At 33.9% G+C, this 24,190-nt stretch overlaps 2 protein-coding genes across 5 annotated transcripts in view; one reads left to right on the forward strand and one right to left on the reverse strand.

Annotated features, from left to right (window-relative positions):
* LOC113514391 (C-terminal-binding protein) overlaps positions 1 to 12,492 on the reverse strand; it is a 109,071-nt gene extending 96,579 nt beyond the window's left edge. For 3 of the 4 annotated variants that reach the window (XM_026898473.3, XM_026898472.3, XM_026898469.3), the window contains exon 1: positions 12,229 to 12,492. The gene's annotated coding sequence lies outside the window, so the exon portion shown is untranslated. Of the gene's footprint in view, positions 1 to 11,752; positions 12,016 to 12,228 lie in introns of those variants that run through there. The other variant, XM_026898471.3, reaches the window with a different exon arrangement.
* Positions 12,493 to 13,579: 1,087 nt separating this feature from the next.
* Positions 13,580 to 23,578, forward strand: LOC113514260 (E3 ubiquitin-protein transferase MAEA). Its single transcript, XM_052896867.1, has 9 exons — positions 13,580 to 13,783; positions 15,488 to 15,640; positions 15,951 to 16,094; positions 17,102 to 17,231; positions 19,117 to 19,253; positions 19,885 to 20,023; positions 20,766 to 20,941; positions 21,533 to 21,697; positions 22,465 to 23,578. Exons 1-9 carry the CDS (start codon positions 13,745 to 13,747, stop codon positions 22,558 to 22,560), a joined length of 1,179 nt encoding a protein of 392 aa, XP_052752827.1. The 5' UTR covers positions 13,580 to 13,744; the 3' UTR covers positions 22,561 to 23,578.
* Positions 23,579 to 24,190: the final 612 nt, after the last annotated feature.

Below are 24,190 nucleotides of genomic sequence, written 5' to 3' on the forward strand. Positions count from 1 at the left end.
GATAAAAAAATAGTAATAAGTTTGCCATTGTATCTACTGGAACTTTATATCCTTACCCCTTTATTCATAAAAAATAAAACCTTTTATAAACCTATTTTAATTATTACACTGCTTTGTCACTTTCTTTCGAATTTGGAATTTAGCGTGAAAGAGACAAAACAGTTTAATAGCTAAAATATTTTTATAAGACGATTGACGTTTTTATGAATAAGGGAGTTGAGATTTTACTATACAATAAAGTATTACAAGCAAAGAAACAAATATACGGGCGAATTGAAAACCTCCCCTTTTGGAAGCCACTTTAAAATGGCATGCACATCGAGCCAACAAGCATGCGATGTCGAGACATGCGTCTACTTGCAATGCACACTTGCGGACCTTAATTTTGCATTCCAGCTTCAATGCATAACCACGTGCAATAGAAACAAACAATAGATGCGAGCTCACACAAATTATTCGCATGTTGATAAAGCACTGGGAACATTTCTAACGCTAACGGTATTGGTTCACATGAGAATTTTAGCTTCAATTAGCGTCCATTCAGTACGTCGGCCCGGGTATTGTGGAGGCTAATAGGTTGCCGCTAGTGATATATTGTACAGTTTCGTTAAAAACCAACTTGTAACTGTTTATTCTGCATGCCTGTCAGTATATAAGCTCTGCTAATGTCAGCTCGCTGTAATAGTAATGTCTTGCAATACATTTTCAATCTAATGTGTCTACGAAATATCTATTTGTTAATCAGTGTTTTACCACGCATGTAGTCGCCATTACTGACAATATTTTCTTATTCCAAAAATATGACGACTGAAATATCTTCTATTGGAATTGGCATTTATTCTATCTCTTAACTAGGTAAGTAACTGTTTAATCAAAAATTTACAATAAGAGACTACTTTGAGAACGAAAGCAAAAATATTTAGATTAGATAGGCATTACTACTATATATATAGAAAATAACGCCAATATCCTTTTACATAATATTATATTTTGCACGAATAATACTAATATAGATAACTCAATTAAACTATTAAAAAAGATAAATGTAGCAACAAAACAACGCAAGAACATAACAACATAAAAAAGATGTAACAAATTAATCACCTCCGCAAGCATTGGACCATCTATATAGTAAAACATTAGCTTCGGACTGTCCGTTTAGACAAAACAACCGCGAATTTACATTAACAATGCGTCTGGGTAATGGATGAGGTCACATCTCCACAAATAATTTAAGTTGTAGTGGCAAAAACAACTTACGTCGGCACGATTATATATTTAGATAACCTATAACGTGCCACTACGCGACCACGTTGCCGTATTTCTAACGCTCAAAATGTACAAGTTAAAAGATTAATAGGTCCGCTTATAATAGCCTGTCTGTTGATAGAGTGGAAGTTATTTTATAGTAAGAATTGCGTACGAAATATAAACAATCGAAAATAGAGCAATTACGAGTAGCAAATAGCATGAATATTGTCGTAGGTTGGTAATTACAATTTTACACTCTGGTCCCGGCATAGAATAGGTCACCCTTTCCCCATGGGTGTCGTAAGAGGCGATTAAGGGAGGGCGAGAGATAAACAACAGCGTCCCTCTTAAAACATTTCCAAAGCCTACCTGCGATTGCCAATCCACTTGCCAAGCATGGCAACTACTGGCAACCCAAAGGGTGAGGCTTATGATCAGCCATAGTCAGTTGATGTAATGATGATGAAGTAAAATGAATATCCACTACTATTATAGATATGAGATTATAAAGGTTTGTAAGCACATAAAGTAAAAATATATGATACGCTTAATTTTCATATAAATAAGGTACTTGCGACCGACCTATTTCCATCTATGTTTATTTGGCCTGCTCTCAAAAAATAGCAGCGAAACAATTCGGGCGAAAATTGGCAGAGGTGGTTTGACCTACATGTGTGTGCATACGTGACGTCGCCATTAATTGAATTTGAAAATCCCGCCCAATTATTAAGTTTCGATAAATCGAAAAAAAAATATGAAAACAGACTTCAATAAGAAGAGTAAGAAACAGTGTGGTTAGAGAGAAGTGTGGACTGAAAGACGATGTAGTGACAAAAATTGAAAAAGGAATGTTGCGTTGGTTTGGTCATTTGGAGAGGATGGATGAAAGAAGAATTACGAAAGAGATTTATCGAGCAAGAATGAATGGAGATGTCGGTAGGGGCCGCCCTAGACGGACGTATGTCGACCAAATAGGCGACGTGCTGAAGAAGGGCCAAATTAAAAGTACCCGTAACCGACGAGCGTGTATGACAAGATTGATGAATGTGGAAGAAGCGAAAGAGGTTTGTTTGAATCGAAGCATTTGGCGTTCCATTGTTTCTGCCTACCCTAATGGGAGACAGGCGTGACAGATATGTATGTATGTATGTACTTCAATAAATGTACCTGTACTTACCTACTTCGATAGAATCTTAGTCGTGTTCGCACGGTAACCACAAAGCATTCGAATAGCTATTGTGCTCAAATAGGTATTGTGATTTCGGCACAAAGGAGAGATCGGGAGGGATGTATCGCCCTTCGAGATTAATTAGAGATCTCTGTTACGCAACTCTGTAATTAAGTGATAGTATGTTCGTCAAAGCTTTGGTTAATAATGATTAGATACTTATACAATGATGATATATACCTAATTATTTACATCGACAGTAGTTGTTCTTAAATTATCAATACAAATGCGATTGTTACATGTCCTAAAAAGGGATGTGTTGTTCTTAACGCAAATGATATGTAACATAACAGGTATGCATTTATGTTTTGCTCTCATTTGTAAATAGATGATCGTGACGGACAAACTACTTGAAATATTTCAATGTCAATAGTAATGCTCATAAACTGTCTAGTAAAAACTATTATTAAAATAAAAATAAAATAAATATTGAGACAAAAAATACGGACAAATAGAGGGTACATGCTTTTAAAAGCCGCTTAAAATATATACCACTTTTAGTCTTGCATTAAATATTCACTACTCTACAAAATCTGTCGAAATAATATTTTCGGGTGTTATTATATATTTATTTATTTATTCTTTATTGCACAATAAAACTTTGTACAAGTGGCGAGCTTAATACCATATGGCATTCTCTATCAGCTAACCATTAGGTAAAAACATTAAGCGTATGAAGGCAGAGGTGGTGAAAAATATGTGACATAATTATAGTAAGATACTGAAATACACTTTTAATAAATAAACTTTTAACATATATGGATACACTAATGGATATGAAATATATGTATTAAAACAACGATAAGCATTATAAAAACTAGTAACTTGTAACTAGAGTTGGTTTTGTTAACAACAAACAATTGAAGTCTTCTTATATAAAGACTTTTCAATTGCTGTATAAATATATAACAAGAAACTGTCTATGTGTATGATAAATACTGTATAATATAATGTTAAACGCGGAAAGCTGTCGCTTGGGAGTGAGAGGATAATTCTCATTTTAATTTAGAAGACACTCGACACTTAAATTAATTAAATAACCTTTTTAACAAGTCTCCCGAGATAAATTAAGATTATACCTCTTTCTTCAGGGTATTAGATAAGAGGTCTCCATTATCTGCGACTGAAGATTTCGCTCCAAAAAAAATACTATTTTAATCTTGACCGATTAAAGAAAGATGCTATTAATACGGAAGTAAATTCAATTAAAAATAATCTACAAAAGCGGTTCAGAATTGGCAAAGATATCGTACAGCGTTAAAATCAATAGATTCTTTTTTAAGTCGGTTGATAAATAAATACATATCACAGACGTCTTCGCGACGGCGTGTTCCACTACATTTGTATAAATACCTACACAAATATACCAAGTTTGTGTGTCTCCAGACAACAATGTATTATTTTGCATCTGTTACTATAGAGGCGCGGAGTTATCACCAATTGTAATAATACAAAACACGCAGCGTCGAACGAATAATCAATATGACATCACTTCGACGGTAATACGAGTCGGTTGGTAATTACAATTTTAATAGGTCGGTCAGCGAGGGTAGCCGCCCCCAATCGCCTGGGGGATAGGTGGGGGGAGGGGGGAGGCAATAACGGTCTGCAGCACAATAGAGCGGTGCTGAACCCGCGTTATATTGTTAGATAATGTTATTGAACGATTGTATTGGAGCGTGATTTCGAAAATCGGTTTGTTGGTTGGTTTAAAAATAGAACGATTTAGTACTAACAATAAAAATGGTAATTCAAGCCACTAATCCACTTACATCCGGAAATACGAAACATAAATTACAAATTATAATGCATAACAAAAAGTTTATACGTACATATAACAGAAACTTTGTAAAAAACAAAATTATTTTGCACGATACGAGTTTAAATATGACAATAATTAAATATTCCTACCAAAATAACTTCCTCGCATAGTGGCAAAATTAATATGAAACTCACATAAAAGTAAACGCTAAAAAATTAACAAAATCGATACTGCATTAACATTATAGACCGCATAACAAATAAAACTAATTTTTAAAGAATTTTCGTGAGTCAACGACGCCATTTACAGGTATTTATTACATACGTAATTTTTATTATTGCCGAAGTTTTTCAATGGACTTTCAAAAGAAGAAGGTTGTCAATTCAGTTGTATTATTTTTTATATTTGTTACCTCATATCTACATGGCTGTGTTTCGGTTTGAAGGGTGGGATATGGCGTGAATTTACAGGGTACAGAGGAATAACACCTTAGTCCTCAGGAATGGCAACGCATGGGGGGTATCATGGGCGAAACAGTATACTCTGTTATGTCTATGACTCATGTCTATAGGCGACGGTTACCACTTTCCATCAGGTGGGCCGTCAGCTTGTTTGCCATTCTAAGTTGCATAAAAAAAAAAAAAAAATATCTACGTCAGTTGTAAATCAAAAAGGATTACACTTACAGACTGGTCTCATAGAAATTTTATCAATATCAAATCAATAGTTTTTAAAACAAAATAACTGATATTGCCACAATTGAATAAGATTGTTTTTTGGAACACAAAAATAATTATAATTTTAATCTGTTAAAATAAGACGATAAATCAGTGAAAAACTAAGTAGATAAAACCTTTTTTTTTTTTTTAAGTTTGTTAACTTTTGTATTTTTTATTTGTAAACAAAAATGTACAAACAGAAAAAAAAGTTATAACAGAACTTGTGAAAATATTCTTTTTCAAAGCGTGTCAGTTGAAAATAACATGAAGTGCAAAACAACATATTTGATACAGAAAGCTAAGCTGCTAAGCACGACTAGATTGAAACAGAAAGCAAAATCGCGTGATCTGTAAAAGCCGTCGCTTTTAAACTTTTTATGGTGTTTGTGAATGGAAACTGGCGTTCGGTGCAAGGAGAAATAATAAAATATTTGCAGATCTACCGGTACAGTATAAAATAAATCGAACTAATCAAAATAAAAGGCTCTGCAAATTTTGGTAGATTTAGAAGAGGAAATATGTAAATAAACGTTCCGGTAAAATATTCGAGTTTTTATTAAAAGAAAATTTTAATTTAAATCGGGTAAATCCAATATATAAAGATGGATTTTGAATAATCGAATGTTAATACTTCAACCAACCTATTTTAATTATTACAGTCATTACTTTCTGTTTACTTAAAGTTTAAATTCAACTTAAAGGAAAAGGATGAAACTATAGAAAGGGAAATCATAGTGTACAGGTACCCTAAAACTATCACCTATATAAACTCAACGTCATTACGTCCAAATCGCCAATTAAAATTAACATCACCTAGACGCGCAGTCCTTGAATATCAGGTAATAACGTGGCGATGATTGTAAACGAGTCAACGCAATCGATACGAGTCGAACGCCGAGCGAGCCGGTTGTTGCGTATGTGTGCGTATAGGTATGTGTACAATGTACATACGGCGCGAACGGATGTGGTCTGTGCACACAGCAGTATTTACCGAGCCGACTCATGGGTGTCATTATAAAACGATTTATAATAGTCGCAGATCGCATGGAAAAATGTCTGGGAAAAGTAGTGCGCGACGCTCCGGTGGGCAACAATAAAAACGAGTGATGTACGAATTTGAATGCAATTTGTATTTATCAGATATGATGCTCATTTTTTTTAATAATCTATAGAAAATGAAATGCTATTCATTATTAAATGGATAACTTGAGATTGTCAATGTGTCATTGTTTTCAAATGTTTATGATAAGGTTTTTTTTTTATTTTTTTTCAAAAAAAAAAAAGAAACTTGGACAAAAATATAATAAATAATCCTAAATATAATCGTATACATGTACTCCCTTATTCATTAAAACTAAAACTTACAAATCTATTTTAACTATTATACTGTTTTGTCTCTTTCGAAAAGGGGATTTAATTCGAAAGAAAGAGGCAAAACAGTTCAATAACTAAAATAGGTTTATGAGAAGATTGACATTTTTATAAGGAGAGTAATATTTTTATAATATCAGAATTTTAAGTATACGTTTAAATCATAGGCATTTATAGTTACATGGAAAATAACTATTAGATAACATAACACCAATTACTTCACAGTACTATATTATTATGCTTATTTAATATGACCTTACAGATCGCCAACCCTACAACGATCGTTGTACATCTGTGATAGCGCACTATAAGTACATCTATCTCAGTGTACATAGTATCAGTATCTATACCTTTGAAGATAGGTCGAGGCGATCTGATCCTCTCTGTTTACAGCATACGTGTTTCTATCTATATATACATTTATATACTATTCAGAGCAGACACGTACCTACTGCTATATGTACATGTGAATGTATCTGTTAACATATGTATACAATACATATATATAACTACACTTGATCGATATGCATAAAGTTTTCCAGTACTTCCAGATTCAAATATTCCAAAGCAATATTATGTTGGTAATCGGGTCTTTGAGCTAAATGGTCGGCCCATTTTCCCTTTAGGTTACTCATTGAACTATATCAGGTCATTATGGGTTCTCTGCGGGTATTTACATTTCATAGTCAACAGGAATTTCAAGTATAGCCATTCCATTGCTTTCTAGACTAGGAACTTGGAAAACTTCCCAATTTCTCATGCATAAAGTAAAAAAAGCTTACTTTTTGTAGAAAAGTAAGAGCGAACATTTAGTATTATTCTGTTTGACATCTGAAGCAGTAGGTTTCTTTTTACCAATCTATTTTAATACCGAATCAATATATCGTCTTGGCAAATTCATAAAATACATGTCGTTTAGGTTATTTTTAAGTACATACCAATGTATTATTGTTATTATTAATATGATAACATATCGTTACAAACGACTAAATAGCGATAGCAAATTTCGAGGAACCTGAGACACCAAGATAGTCCACATTCGTAAAAGATATTTATTAGCGTGTAAGTGAACATTTTTCAAAGAAACTATAAACTAACCGAAAATTATTAGTAACTTTTCAACCCATATTATTTAGGGGAAAATGTTATGTTTCACTTATAGAACACTTCTTTTTAAGAATGCAAATTATTTGATACTCGTAAAGCGTCGGTATTAATGTTGTAATACATTTAGAAAACATCATTTTAACTTGGTGTAATTATCACAACTGATAACAACGAAATAAATGTCTCAACCGCAAATATATTATTCTTTTAAGAATTGAAGGTTCCGGTAAAGAGACGCCAAGTCTTCGCGATTTGTCACGGGTGGAATGGCGTCTGTTATATTCTTTTTTTATATACTTTATTTGGGAAACAAACGATTTCTTGCTACACTTAGTATATACATATAAACACAAAAATCTGCGAAGTTTCCACAAATAAATAAAACATATTTAACATTGATTTCAGAGAAACAAAACACCCACTCACTAGTAAATAGCATGGCAATATGGCAGAGATAAGAGAATTAAGTAACCTGCAAATGCCTTGCTGGTGCTCTCGTTGAAGCAAACATTTGCTTTATGTATTTTACTCGAAATATAAGGGGGCGGAGGGTTAAAATACCAGCGTAATGTGGCAACTAAAATATCTTAACGACAGTAATTCATAATTTGGACAAGAATAATAGCAAAATTATAAGCTGGTGGAATTATATATAATTGGGAACAATTCCACAAGACCAGATAGTGTTACAATGAGTCGAGTATACCTACCCATTGTGCATGGAAATGAAAGAAATGTTTATAACTATTTAATTCTATATGGCAAGAACATAGATTACTAAAAATCTTAAAAATTAAAATATCGTTCCTTTTAAGTTTTATAATAGGATTTATGTAGAACGAAACGTTAAGCTTCATTTACTGTACCGATTTCGGTGTGAAGTAAAACACGAAACTGACTTCGAAAATTCGGGATTTCATTTCATGGTAGATTCTCAGGTTACGCGGGCGAAGTTATGAACACAGCTAGTAAATACATAAATAGAAAATAGAGATAAGAGAATATTTGTTTATTTACTTTACACTTTATTGCACCAAGTAAAAAGAAAAACAACAAATATAGTATAAAATAGAGAAATAGACAATTTTTTGTTTCATCTTTTCCTTTTTTTTAATAATACACTTGTAAATCAATTCTGAGCAAAGAACATTTTATTACAGTAGTTATAAACATACTTGATATAAATGAAAATTTTCCATCTCTCGTTAATTTCGTTTGTTCTTAACAATTTGAAATTTCCCTTTGTGATTTTGATAAACAAATGAATGAAACTTGGGAAAGAATTTCAACAAGAGTAAAACCCAACTGTAAACAAATACAAAAGCTAAATAGGTAAATAATGAAAGGCAAAACTTGCAAATGAAATCCATTCAAAGTTTTTACCCAATTCAAACTTAGTTGAGCGAAAAGTCAGTACTAATTTAACTTTTCTGTGGTATGAACAATATTTCTTCAATATTCCAGTAAATATTATTGTGCAAAACAATTGAACATTTAAAATTTTCTTTTTCTCCAATTTTCCAATGTTATCAATATTCTAGCTCTTAAATAAATAACTATTAAGTATCTACCAAATGTTTTGCAAATACCTATAATACACGACGGTTTATTCTATTTCAGCACGCGCGGAACGTGTTTTCTACGCACCTGTGAGAATTTTATGAAATCCCTTTTTTTGTTTGTTTATCCGATTTGTCAATCTAAGAGAATGTGTACTTACATAATACGATTTTTGCCGATATAATCTAGTAAACCTGTTAAACTTTACTTCATAAACTATTATTTCATATATTTTTAATAAAATTTGAAAAAGCAAACAAACTGACGGCGAATAGGACCTGGTGAATAGTATCACTATTTGGCGTCGTCAGTTGGGAAGTGGTAACTGTCATATATAAACATTGATGGCTAATGGATCACGGATAACATAGACACACACACATAGACACGCTGTAACGTCTTGAATACTTAGTAATTTTACTACCATCCAGGTTGCCTGTAAGATTGCTTTTAGCGATAAGGCCGCCTTTTGTATATGCACATTCTGTATAAATACTCCTTGTATACATCTTTACTGTGCGCAATAAAGAATTTATTATTACCATCTTATACTCTTAAACTGAAATACAATCGTGCATGCACAACTACCTTATAATAGAAATATTATTGGGACAGAGTAATGCTAACAACTTTACAAACTACATCTTTATGCCTTAACAAATCAACTGATAATCATTAAAATTGGTATATACATTTTTATCTTGGTCACGCCAACGAAATCACGAATATAGAGCTAGATTTACAGTAGACATAAAATAAAAAGACAGGAAACATAAAATTATTTAAGTACATATGCAAATTAAAATATTACCTTTACCATTTAGGATATGAAACCCTCTTATTTATAAAAATGTCAAACCTCAAACTGAACTTTTTAGCTATTAAACTCTTTTGTCCATTTCTTTGATGCTAAATTCTTAATTTGAAAGAAAGTGGCAAAACAGTGTAATAGTTAAAATAGGTTATTAGAAAGTTTTTTTTTTACAAATAAATGAATGAACTTTTATGAAAGAATTGTCTCCAACTTTGTAATATGAAAAGCCATAATTCTAATAATATTTATTATTTGAACTAAAAGTTACATTTAATTTAAATAATAATACAAGTAAGATAATTTTTTTTATATTACTTAGAATGGCAAACAAGCTGACAGTCCACCTGATGGAAAGTGGTAACCGTTGCCTATAGACATGAGCAGTACCAAGGACATAACAGAGTATACTGTTTCGCCCATGATACCCCCCATGCGTTGCCATTCCTGAGGACTCAGGTGTTATTCCTCTGTACCCAGTAAATTCACACCATATCCCACCCTTCAAACTGAAACACAGCCATGCAAACACAACTGCTTCACGGTTGAAACACGAATGGGACAGAGGTACCCAAGCAATAGACTTTTGTACAAAGTCTCCCTCTGATAAAATATTAATATAAATAATATATAAATAAATATTTTTTAGTATGCAACCCCATTTCCACAATCAAAGACTGTCACTTTGTTAAAATTAAAATGCACAAGATTTAAATCATTCAATAACTCAGATACACATTTGTATACAAGAGAAAAGGGATTGTTAATAACACAATTTCACAGTACTATGCTTGCATATATCCTATCAAGTTAACATCCATGCAGTTCCTCCTGAAAACTATCATGGACATTTGATGAATTAGTTATGATGTGCCAACTGACCTAATTCTATGCTCACCTATATCAGCTGTTCACTAATATCCTACCTGCATTAATTATACTATTCCATTATCATCCATTAAAAAAAAACATATAAATATAATGTTAACTAGTAACTGTTTTAATTACTTTGAAACATAACAATATGATTTTTCATATCAGACTACTTACCCACTAAATAAAGTTTAATTTTAATATAGTTTTAATATGCAATGTAAACCTCTTTTATCCAAAAATTACCTACATTCTAGCAAAATAAATTGGTTTTATATCATTAAAATTAAACTATTTAACTTTAATAGACAATGTTTTATTCACACAAAATCTGTGCTAGTAAACCATGCATGAGATTTGGTGGGATAATCCCAAAGGCATGAATTAACAAACTTAAGATATTACAAAGATGAAATAACATTTATGAACTAATAATAAACTCTATCTATGCTAAGAAAAATTGATCTTTTTTATTTGATAAACTCAAAAAACTTTTTAATTAATTATAAAAATTCTTTTACTTTATAAAAAGCTGCATTATCAGCGGGTGACATAAACTATATAATATTTAATATTTAAATAAAAAAAAAGTATCCTGTAGGGTTTTCCATAATGTGCTGTATACCTAAATCTGCTACCACCTAAACTGCAGATAAAAACTTCAAATAATTCCAAGATATTTGATGAAATAAAGTTATTCTCGAAAAATACAAAGTTTCTGCATTTTATATTTAAATATTTTAATAATTATAATTTTTAACTAAGTTTTGTTTTATTGCTTATCATTTAATCACTTTTCCAACAGACACAATTACTCAGATACAGTGGGACCACTCAGAAGGATGACAGACATATGTAGAGATCTACTAATTCTCATAGAATAAAGGGGCATAGAATCCTTTGGAAATGATGATAGGAATAGAAGAAAATTAACCTAGTGCTCTATTAGTAGTTTTAATTTTGCTAAATTTATCATAATTGTCATATAATATACAAATAACAAAATTTATTAATTATCTACAAAAAAAAACATTAATAAAATTTTAATTTGAGGTTATAAGAAATAATACCTTGGTAAGTAGTGGATTTCTCTGCATAAGTTGCGTAGTTACATACCACACATTTGCTGACACAAAAGTAATTTTTAACCTATACCGCAAACAAAAAATTTTATGACATTTAACTAAGAATCACAGGACAACTGCGTCACACTCAATTATCCAAACATTTGAAAGTAGGTCAACGGTTGTCCATATTATGGCATATCATGGTACAATAACGTAGAACTACCTTCTAGAAAGTCAGATCACAACCAACACGTTTCTTACGCACCCAAAATGTGACGCGTCGGCGTCGGTACCGCGAGAATAATGTCGCCCGTCAGCCATCGCATCACAGCACCGCGCCGCTACATGCTACCGCTACGACGCTATGACAAACTCGCGAATTACTATTCCCGTGTATCAAATAAAGCGATAAAACTATTAACCAACTTCTTAACCCTCTAATAACAGTTACTATGTGTGTAAATACATAGGAAACTCACCGTAAATAGGCTGAATCCAACAACAAAGAGTGTCCAGCCACGCGCTCCAATTATAGGGCACACACAAAACACGATTCCACAAGAAAAGCAGCAAAATTATTACACAAAGCAGTCTAATCTGTCCACAGTCAATATTAAATGAATTATCTACGGAGTATATAGTTTTTCGGTGTATCAAACACTAATCCAAAAAAGTAAACCTTGAAGCACCGCCAGCATAGACCGCCAGCTACGTACAAAATGGCGGATTTGCGTAACGAAAGTGACGCGCTGACGCGCCGACAAAACGCATGGACAATAATTTCTTTGTCTATGGCTCTATGCTATTTTTTTTTTATCCTATCCTTACAAGAACTCTAAAAACAGGATCATGTATGGCTTTAACAACGTCGCAGGTTTGTCATAATGATATTGAACAGAAATATTTCGATAAACATTACTCAAAGTTACAATTGCATTAAAGATAATGCCTACATACTTTTTCTGTCTGATTATTTACCTATTATAGTATTAACCTATCTAATTTGTAGGTAATTAATCACTTACATTTTTCGGAGAATGGCGAGCATGAATAGTATCTGCCAAAGTAAGTAAAGAATGGGTTATCGATACCGATATCGAAGTATTATCCTTTGCGCTCCAAGAAAAATGTTGCCGTAGACGATCAATAGCTTGAAAATCAATATATACATCCCACAAGACGCTTACTTATACCAAGTATTTGGCAGTCCCTTTTTTTATTTCTAAGATCAAGATAAGATAATTTAATCTAGTCTACAGCTAAAGTTTTATAATTCTAGCTTTAATTATAACAAATCCCCATATTATTTCAGCCCTTTAGAGGTAAATTTTTCAAAAGGCCGTAAACATATTAATTTTTGTTTTAAATTATGAGCCTAAGAGTTAATTATGAGATTTAAAATTTCACATGGCCAATTTCTAAACTAATACAATTCTACACAAAATATCATTCTCCGTTTTACCCCTTTAAGGGTTGCTCCTTTAAAATGCTTGTCTTATTATTCACCTTTACTATATAAAGAATTTATGTGCAATATTTCAAGTTTCTAAATTTAAATGACAATTAATCAATCAGTATCCTCTTTTAAAAAGAAAATAAATTACAAAGTAAGCCGTTAATTGGTTCTCACAAATGGGTTAAACATACTCTCTGAGTGGCGCACAAAGCGTAAAGCGAATTCATTTCTCGCCTTCTTTTGGTATTATTACTATTTAATTGGCTGGAGTGTCACTTCTACCTAATCTTTATTCTTTTGCTATTGTGTTCTGTGTATTAGTTACGCCATAGACAAAGATCTCTCTCTCTCTCTATCTACGTTAGTATATATGTTAGCTATTGGATGATGTAAACGAGAACTATGACGACTACCAAATTACCAATGGCCGTACAATCAGCTGAGTTTTGTTTTCATTTGATCAATTTCGTAAGGTAACCACGTTTGGGGGAGCATTGCATACTGACGATACAATTAAACATTTCAATTACGATTAAAACATGAACGAGTTGAAGTCTCTTGAGCACGCAACACTGAAGGTATTTAAATGAATTTAATTTGTTAAACAAATGCTTACTCCATATTTCTTCGTATTGTCTTTGTTTTAATTATTATTAATGCGATTATCGTGAATTTCTTATTGCCACGCATGTGGTTTTTATTTATTCACTGGATTCTTGTAAATTTATCCCTTAGGGTAGATAGATAACATAGAATCATTTTTTAATGTCACGTCGTATTAGGTATAATATGTTCACACCCACATTTCTTATTATAGTTTTTTGGATAAAGATCCATCTATAGAACAACAGTTTATTTAAACAACAATAATTTATACAATATAGAAATAAGCAATTAATATGCAATGCTTACATACAATTAAAAATTTTATTAAAAGAAACATTTAATTAAAATAGATTTGTAATAAAAATCACTTTAAAATAAAATCATTACATTGCCACAGACAGGTTGTCAAAAACTGTCATACTACAAAAAAGTTAAACTTGCTATGAACATGTGATCAAGACATGTTACTGCAAATACATATCTATCATATGTTATTGTCTAAACAAAAGAAAATCTGTCTTATTAACATTAAAATGTATTTAAATTAAATAAATAAAAAAAATTACAATATTTTATTTACAAAATTGCAATATATTGCAGATTTTGATATATAAATTTACAAATAAATATTACAAATTTTTACCTGCAACATTATTCATGTAACCAGGATTAAACATAATAACTAGGATAAAAAGTAACCTACATTTATTTATTTATTCTTTATTGCACAATAAAATCTGTACATATGGTAAGCTTAATGCCTATATCCTTCTTCATTCCGCATAGTATGTGTACAAAAACCAAACTTCGTAGTGATTGCCTAAGCTATTAACAAACATATGTTTACAAACTCATTTTCACATAATATTAATAAGGATTATAACAATTAAACTATATTTATTCACAGAGACATAGTTTTATTAAACTTTGTTTAGATAGTGTTCATTCAAAATACTAACTTCCTTATTCATAAGTACATCCTACATCTCGTAAACTTTGAAATGTTTTGTCTTTTTCTCTTCTGCTTAATTTCTAATTTAAAAGGAAGTGACAAAACATTGTAATAGTAATAGAATGTTTAAATATAAGTGTTTTTATCAATAAGGAGGTAATCAAAAATTAATTAATTATTATATTTCAATGTATTCATAACTGACTATTTGTATTAATCTGAGTGTTTCTATGTATAGTAAGTACCTATCTCTCTATCCTATTTAAGAGCTGGGCACTTGTTAGTGGAACTCTTGCTACTCACTATGATTTTCTGTAAGTCTCTTCACCTCTTGATACAACATGACACCAACTCCTTCCTTGATCTGCCTGATGTAACTATGCTTTGGTTCTCCTCTTCCTCTCCTTCCTTCTATTATAATGTTCATAAGATCGTCATATTGTATCAAGTGTCTCAACATTTTTTTCCTTCTGACCTCAAAACCTCTTATAATTTCTCTCTTTTTCTTAATGCTAAGCAAGACCTCCTCATTACTAATTCAATCTTTCAGCTAATTTTCTCTATCCTCCATATATATATATATATATATAGTAGATAGTATTAAAGTACAACATTTATACATTCTTGTATGAAGTGGCCAATCTAAACATGCAATTGTATATAAAACATTAATCAGTACAATTACCATTTGTACGCTCCTGTATGAGACAGTCAATCTGTACAGGTTCCATATGAAGTCTTCAACAAGCGCTACCGTAATGCTCAACGTGTCCTCGATGTAGAAGCGAGGCAGGTGGGCAGCGCCGGTTGCGAGCTCGAAAGTGCCACCAGAAAGCAAACTACTACTGGAGAAATTGATTCCTTACTAGGAGGAATGGTATGTGTTCAAGTCATGATTACAACTTTAATATCTATTTTTTATAGTTTACAGTCACTATATTTATTGTCATGTGGTCTGTAGATTACTCTAGTAATGATAAATTTAACATTTTTTTTTAATTTAGGATAAGCTAAGGGCTCAAGTAACAAAAAGTAGTAACTATCACCTATACATATGAACAGCACCAGGGATATCACAGAATATGAACACAGAACATGAAATGACACTCCATTTCAAAAATTTTGTTTTTTTTTTTTTCAATAAGACTCATTCTAATTCTGTTTTGTTACATTATTTTCACTCTCAGGTGGAGAAACTTACGACGATGAAGCGCAAAGCATCTGAGGCTATAAACGAGGAGCTACAGGCGGCGATGGTGTGCAAAAAACGGCTGGAACATTTAAAGGAGCACGCGCATTCCATCACTGAACCAAGCACACCGCAAGTTAGAGTATGTATGGTTTAAGATTTGTGTATTCTATATTTAATACTAATACCACAGTGTAAGGAACAAGCAGCGGTCCAATGCTTTTGGCATGTCTCAAGCCTTGCTCTGTGTACACATGTCCATTAGATGACTTGATAGTATGACTGTGTACTAACATTATAAACATGAAAGTTGTAAGAATATTTGAATATTTATTACTCAAATATGAGCAGCTGAATACATTTTAATAATATTTGATGTACAGCTTAACTATAGCCTACCCTCCTTTTTCTTAAAAGCGTCAAACCCTCTTATAAACCTTTTTTAACTATTGGAGTTTTTTGTCCTTTTCTTATGCACTTATTTCTCAATTTGAAAGACTGTAATAGTTAAAATAGGTTTGTAGGATGTTGTAATTTTTATGAATAATAATACACTTCTTGCGCCAAATAGCTATCGTCTTTTTTCTTTTCTCTACCCAAAGGTTGTCTGGAAAAGATTGCTTTAGAGATAAGACCGCCTTTTACTTCATAAGGTTTTGTATTATTCTTTAAGTGGTGTAATAAATAGCTAAAAAAACAAATAAGGGGGTAAATTAATAATAATAATAATAAATAATCTTTATTTCACTCTTTGTTACAACATAATTTGAAGTCCCTAACTCCCGAGATAGGTATGAAAAAACCTGTGTTTCAGGAGTTAGTTAAATTAATATATATGATACTTTCTATCCTAATTCATTCTGGCAAAGCTCTGTAATAGGTATAGCCAGTTTATCACAATCAAAACATTTCACCTTTCAAACTGAAACATAAGTGCGACTTTCATATAGGCATGTGTAAGACGGGGCAGGATAGGCCATGCCCACTCTAGAATCATCCGGTGCCCGTTCCAGTATGCGAAAATACGTAGGTATACGTCTTTCTTTAAAGCACCTACTCCCCCCCCCCCCTCGAAAAATAATCCTAAAGAAGCCAATGGTCTCCCACTTGCCTTAAGTCCCTCTAAAATAATTTCATTTTCTATTTCAGACGGCTCTAAACCAATGGCGCAAGGTGCGTCTCGACCGAATGCTCGTCGACTACTTCTTAAGAAACGGGTACTACGACTCGGCGAATAAACTGGCCGACGCTCGCTCCCTCAGGGACCTCACCAATGTTGGTAAGAGACAGGGTACATTAAGCACACAAATGACGATTACAGATTAGTGGAAAATCCATCTATTAATAGCTGCTTCCGTTGAGTGTTTATACCGAAACTACAGATAATATAATATAATATAAATAACATAATAAAATAAATAAAAATAGTATTAAGGATCCAACATTTACACGCCAATGTATGGCGAAATATGTACGGGATTGTTAATGGGTCTAACTGACCCATTGCCAGCAATACACCCTTTCAGGTCGACCTCCACGTGGTTCCCCCTAGAAACCATCATGGTTAATTATAGTGCAATTCGTCACGATGGGCTAATTAACCTACTTTCATCGGTCCCTATTATCCTCCACTGGTATCCAGCCAGCGTATACTGATAGCGTAGGCAGGGTTTCCATTACATTATCACCCATTAAAAAAAACTAAACACTTAACTAGCCAACACCGTAATCTTGTGATCTAAAGCTAAATATAGTTTGAATTCATTGCAAAGTCCATGCTACATTGTTGTAGCAGATTCGTGATTATTTTCTATTAATATTTACTAAAGGTTACGGACAAATATATATATATATATATATATACACATATCTCTATTCAATAATGCACCACCTACTTATTTCTCGGTTTGCCCAATAGTTGACTGGTAGAGAACACCGTCCGGTGTTAAATCCGCCAAATGTAAATATAATTTTACTGTGCATTAAAGCTTAAATTTATATATAGTCTAACTAAAATGAAACTTACTAGCACTTTATAAAGTAAAGAAAATCCTTGTAGCGTATGTAAATAAATATTAACAATATTCATATCTTGGCCACTTGTAAATATCATCAAGTAGGGTAATTCAATTGTACAGGGGGGAAGGGATTGTTAGAAATGGGGATTAGTAACCCTATTACTAGCAATATACTCTATCAGGTCGACCTCCTCGCGGTTCCCCCTGGAAATCATTGTATTCGAATCATTAGTGAATTTGTCACGATGGGCTAACTAATCTACGTCATCCTCACCTATCATCACTCACTGGTGCCCCGCCAGTGTATACCGATAGCGAAGACGGGGTTACCATTCCATTATCATTCAGTAAAATAAAATTGTACATAGATATTTCAATCATTTAGCTGAATAGATATGACAGCGACGTTTCATCTTACATACATTTTCGTTGTCATACTCTCTGTCTTGATCGCTCGTCTCCCGCACTCCAATTACGGTTTTGCTATTTTCCTCTCTGCATATATTTTTTGTAAATACCCTCTGTATATAATATATGTAAATAGATAAAGCTAATCGTTCTTGCTTATTAACCTAAAACAACTACATCTTCATGTTTTGATTCCTAGAGTTTTTATCCAGTAATTTCACTACCTTTTAATTAGCGATCAGCCCCGGCTTCGCACGGGTGCAATGCTGATGTTAAATAGCGCTGCCAGCCCGTTAGAAACTTCTAAAATTATCAGTGTTTCTCTACTATACTATGCATGTATTATACATATAAACCTTCCTCTCGAATCACTCTATCTATTAAAAAAGACCGCATTAAAATTCGTTGCATAGTTTTAAAGATCTAAGCATACATAGGTACAGACAGCAGGAAACGATGTCGTTTTATATTATTATTATTAGTAGTAATGTGTTACTGTCTACTTAGCAAACCGACCTTTTTTTTATATATTTTTATTTTTACTCACTTGTCGGCTCTCACTGGTATACCGTATACCGATAGCGCAGGCAAGGTGACCATTCAATTTTCACCTATTCAAATATTTGTTGTCCACAATAAAAAAAACGACTTCAGTCGTTTTTTTTATTATATTGTTATGACCACAACCAAAGAACCTTCTTTTTCAAGTAAATTGACAAAATATATATCTCTTCGCAGATATCTACGCAGCGGCGGCGGAGGTAGAGGCGGAATTACGCCAGCAGCGAACGGCGCGCTGCCTGCAGTGGTGTGCGGACAACAAGTCCAAACTGAGGAAGTTGAACTCCAACATGGAGTTCAAGATACGGATACAGGTAATGCGCTATCGGAATACGCTGGCGGAACACCAGTGAGGGATGATAGGTGAAGATGAAGCAGGTCAGTTGATCCGTCCTGATGAATTCATCAAAAATCAACCACGATGGTTTCCAGGGGGAACCGCGTGGAGGTCGAACAGTTAGAGTATATTGCTAGTAATGGGTTTGATGGATCTCATTACTAACAATTCCTGTCCCCCTCTGGAATGTGTATAATTTATATCATAGAATCTTTACGTGGACGGTAAAGGCTCCTTATGGCTAAAATTATTTTTTAAATATCATCATTTCAGAGGGAGACTTTATACAAAAGTCGTTTGCTTGGCACCTCTGTCCTATTCGTGTTTCTACCGTGAAGCAGTTGTGTTTGCATAACTGTGTTTCGGTTTGAAGGGTGGGATATGGCGTGAATTTACTGGGTACAGAGGAATAACACCTGAGCCATAACGGCAACGCATTGGGGGTATTATGGGCAAAATAGTGTATTCTGTTATGTCCATAGTACTGCTCATGTCTATAGGCGACGGTTACCACTTTCCATCAGGTGGGTCGTCAGCATGTTTGCCATTCTAAGTTGTATAAAAAAAAATTGTGTTGAAGTTATCGAAACATCGTATGTTGTCTCCAGGAGTTCATCGAGCTAGTCCGCGAAGACAAACGGTTGGAGGCGGTCCGCTACGCCAAGAAACACTTCTCCACCTACGAGGAAGGGCAACTGCAGGACATACAGCACTGCATGGGCATGCTCGCCTTCCCAAAGGATACAGGTATTATTATAATTTTTTTTTTCTTATAACATGGGGCAAATGATCATGCTTACTTGAGGCCTATAAAAAAAAAAAAAATATATATATATATATATATATATATATATATATATATTTATTAGCTTGAACAAAACATAATTGTAGTTTATAAATTAATGTAACTATGTTAATTCTCTGTAATGTGTACCTATTGAAATAAAATAAAATAAAATAAAATCAAAGGCAGCTAAACACCGTAAAATCGATTTCATTTTCACTCTGTACTCAAATATAGAGGGAGTTGTATTAATTAAAATTCAAATTATTACTAATATTCGTTACTAGAGGGAGACTTTGTACAAACGTTGTTTGCTTGGGTACCTTTGTCCGATTCGTGTTTCAATCGTAAAGCAGTTGTGTTTGCATGGCTGTGTTTCGGTTTGAAGGGTGGGATATGGCGTGAATTTACAGAGTACAGAATAATAACATCTGAGTCCTCAGGAATGACAACGCATGGGGGGTATCATGGGCGAAACAGTATGTGTGTGTACTGTTATGTCCACGGTACTGCTCATGTCTATAGGCGACGGTTACCACTTTCCATCAGGTGGGCCGTCAGCTTGTTTGCCATTCTAAGTTGTATAAAAAAAAAACATACGGATGAGCAGGTTGTAATACGATGTATTATTGTTATAAACGCAGAGTGCAGACCTCTGGGTTCTTAGTAATGTATGTGGTGTATGGTGTATGGTGTATGGTGCAGAGGTGGAGCCGTACCGCTCGCTGCTGTCGGCGCAGCGCTGGGCGGCGCTGGTGCGGCAGTTCCGCTGGGAGCACGCGCGCCTGCTGCACCCGCAGCGGCTGCCCGCGCTGCCCGTCGCGCTGCAGCTCGGGCTCGCCGCGCTCAACACGCCGCAGTGCTACAACGACGCCACCAAGGTACGCCGCCACGCGACCATGTCTCGTGCCAGCTCACGCACTCGTCTGCAGGGGCTGGACCACTTACTGGTGCCCTCCGGAAGAAACTTATCAGAGGGGGGGGGGGGGGAGGGATTGTTAGTAATGGAGACTGAGAATCCTATTGCTAGTAATATACCCAGCCAGGTCGACCTCCTCGTAGTTCTCTTTGGAAACTATCATGGTTGGTTCGTAATTCATCATGATGGGCTAACTGGCCTGTTTTCATTCTCATCTATCTCCCTTCACTGGTGCTCCGCCAGCGTATCCCGTTAGCGCAGGCGGGGTTACCATACCATTTTCACCCATCAAATAAAAAAATAAAAAATACTAAAAATAAGCCATCCCCTTCGAATTTTGCCAGTAATTGCCATTTTAGCAGGCGGATTGGCAACCGTAGGCTTTTGGTGATGGCAGCTCACCCTTCGCCCTCCTTAGTCGCCTTTTAGGACACTCACGAGAAAGGAACCATACATCATATATATAGATTATATTTATATTTTTTAAATATCTCCTATATATTGTCATCATATTGTTGCAATTTATTACATTCGTATGTTCGTATGTGTGCAGGTGTCTGCATGTCCGGCGTGCCAGCCGCCGCTGGATGCCCTGGCGCGGGAACTGCCTCACGCGCACTGCAGCCACTCGCGGCTCGTGTGCCGCATCACCAACCTGCCGCTCAACGAGCACAACCAGCCCATGGTGTTGCCCAACGGACAGGTCTACGGAGAGAAGGTATCTACTGCTTACAGTTTATATCTAACGACTCAAATGTAAGTTTAACAATTAAGGAGGAAAAGAATTGTTAGGAATAGGTTTTAACAACTTCATTTATATCAGTATACACTATGAGATGGGCCTGTATGGAACTACTCCCTCCCTCCTCCCTAGAAACTACTGTGGTTAAATCTTTTGGGCTTCTTCACGATGGGTCAACTGGCCTTCCTGCATCATCACCTATCATCTATCACTGATGTCCCGCAAAAGTATACCGATAACACAGACGAGATTGGGGGGAAAGGGATTGTTAATAATAGAGACTGAGAATCCCATTGCTAGCAATATACCCAACCAAATCGACCTCCTCGCGGTTCTCCCTGGAAACTATCATGGTTAATTCCTGATGAATTCATCATGATGGGCTAACTGGCCTGTTTTCATTCCCATCTATCACCCTTCACTGGTGCTCCGCGAGCGTATACCGTTAGCGCAGGCGAGGTTACCATACCATTTTTACCCATCAAAAAAAAACACAGACGGGGTTCATATTTCCTTTTCACCTATTAAGAAAAAATACAATGAAAATTAATATTCTACACTGTGTTTGCTCATACAGGTTCGTCACTCAAGAACTTTTCTTCCCCATCGTTTGTCGGTTCTTCCGGTCATGTTTTCCTGATACTATTTTTATTTTTTTATTCGTACTATTATATAATTATTATATTAGTAATAGTCACTATATTATTAAGTATAATTAACAACTTTTTATTTTACCTTTACAGGCCATAAAAGAGATGGTGAAACTGGGCTCTATTGTGTGTCCAAAGACCAAGGAGGTGTTCTCGATGAAGAGTATCGAAAAAGTGTACGTCATGTGAACGATCCTATATACGCATACACTTGTATATACTCGTTTATTGTAGTTACTATATCACCGGCTATTGTTCCAAGAAATTTCTGTAGGGCGTCCAATAATTACGCAGTTAAATGGGAGGAATTTGATGAATTCACATGAAATTATGCCAAATGTTTCAGTATATTAAATAAATAACTTATAATGGCATTAGAGGGCGAAGGGGGGGAGGGGGGTTAGTACTACTACATCTCGTATAACCAAGGTGGAGGGAGTATAATTAAAAAAAATATCACGTAATTAATGGACGTCCCCAAACGAGATATTTTTGATGTAATTCTTTACATTGTTTCATTCCTTGATCATTGATCGATAGCGTAATGTGATAAGAACGAACAAAAATACTGCGTAGAATGGAACGTGTATTTAAAAATCGGTAAACGACGACGGCTTTTGAGTGTTGTGACGTGATTAAAATATTTAAACTTACATTCAAAAAGGTTAGAAGTGTTCGATTAATATGGTAAGGTTTTATATTGTTTATTCACTATGAATTTATTGCTTAGGAATCTCTCTTAAACAGTGAAAATGAATTCTTAGTATTTATAGTCGAATGCTATCAATTCACAACAAAAAAAATATTGGCTGGTTCTACTACGTGGCATCGTCTGGTGTTAAGAGACCACCTTTTGATTGCATAATTCAAATATTCATCTAACCTAATTTTATTCACATTTACAATTTGGCGCAATGTGGCAATCCTGTGAGGTTTTTTCCAGTATTATATTTACAAATTTTTTTTTTAATTATGGCATAAACAATTACGGTAAATTTACAAGTTATTGCAAAATTAAAATTTTTTCCATATTTTTGCTTCAGGGGATTGCATTTTTTGCTTTAAAAGCTCATGTAAAATTATATAGGTTGCACTATTCTCTTACATTCTTAAGTCTATTCTGTATAGTTTTTAATATTCTCATTGTGTCATAATCATAAAAAATGTTGCATTGAGAATTTGAAAAATAAATCTAATAACTACCTAATATCTTTTATTTTGTTTCGTCACGTACCTAATAATAACGTAAAAAATAATATATAAATTAATAACTATATATATATATATATATATATATATATATATATATATATATATATATATATATATATATATATAACAACACATGATTTTTATGTAGGAACAAATTTATTTTATTTCAATTAAACTTATTCACATGCCGACTACTTTATTGCGAAGGTCATCGGAGAAATTTCGCAACATATATATATATATATATATATATATATATATATAATATAAGCTCACATTCACAGGAAATTAAACATTCACAGTATTATAAAACTCAGAGAATCGCATTCTAGCAATATACCCTATCAGGTTGACCTCCACGTGGTCCACTTTGTATTCCAGGTATATTCATCACGATGGGCTAACTGACCTGCCTTTTCATTCTCACCTATCACCCCCCACTGGTGCCCCGCCAGCGCATATCGTTAGCGAAAGCGGGATTACCATTCCATTATCATCCATTAAAAAAAATATCCAATAGGGTAGTTAGATATATTTGATGATCGCTGACTTCCGCTGACGTTGTAATGAACGTAGCATTGACATGACCATATTTCTGTGATCTAAT

Source organism: Galleria mellonella, unplaced genomic scaffold, assembly GCF_026898425.1.
Source record: "Galleria mellonella isolate WM207_F2 unplaced genomic scaffold, CSIRO_AGI_GalMel_v1 utg35, whole genome shotgun sequence".
Classification (NCBI taxonomy): Eukaryota; Metazoa; Arthropoda; class Insecta; order Lepidoptera; family Pyralidae; genus Galleria; species Galleria mellonella.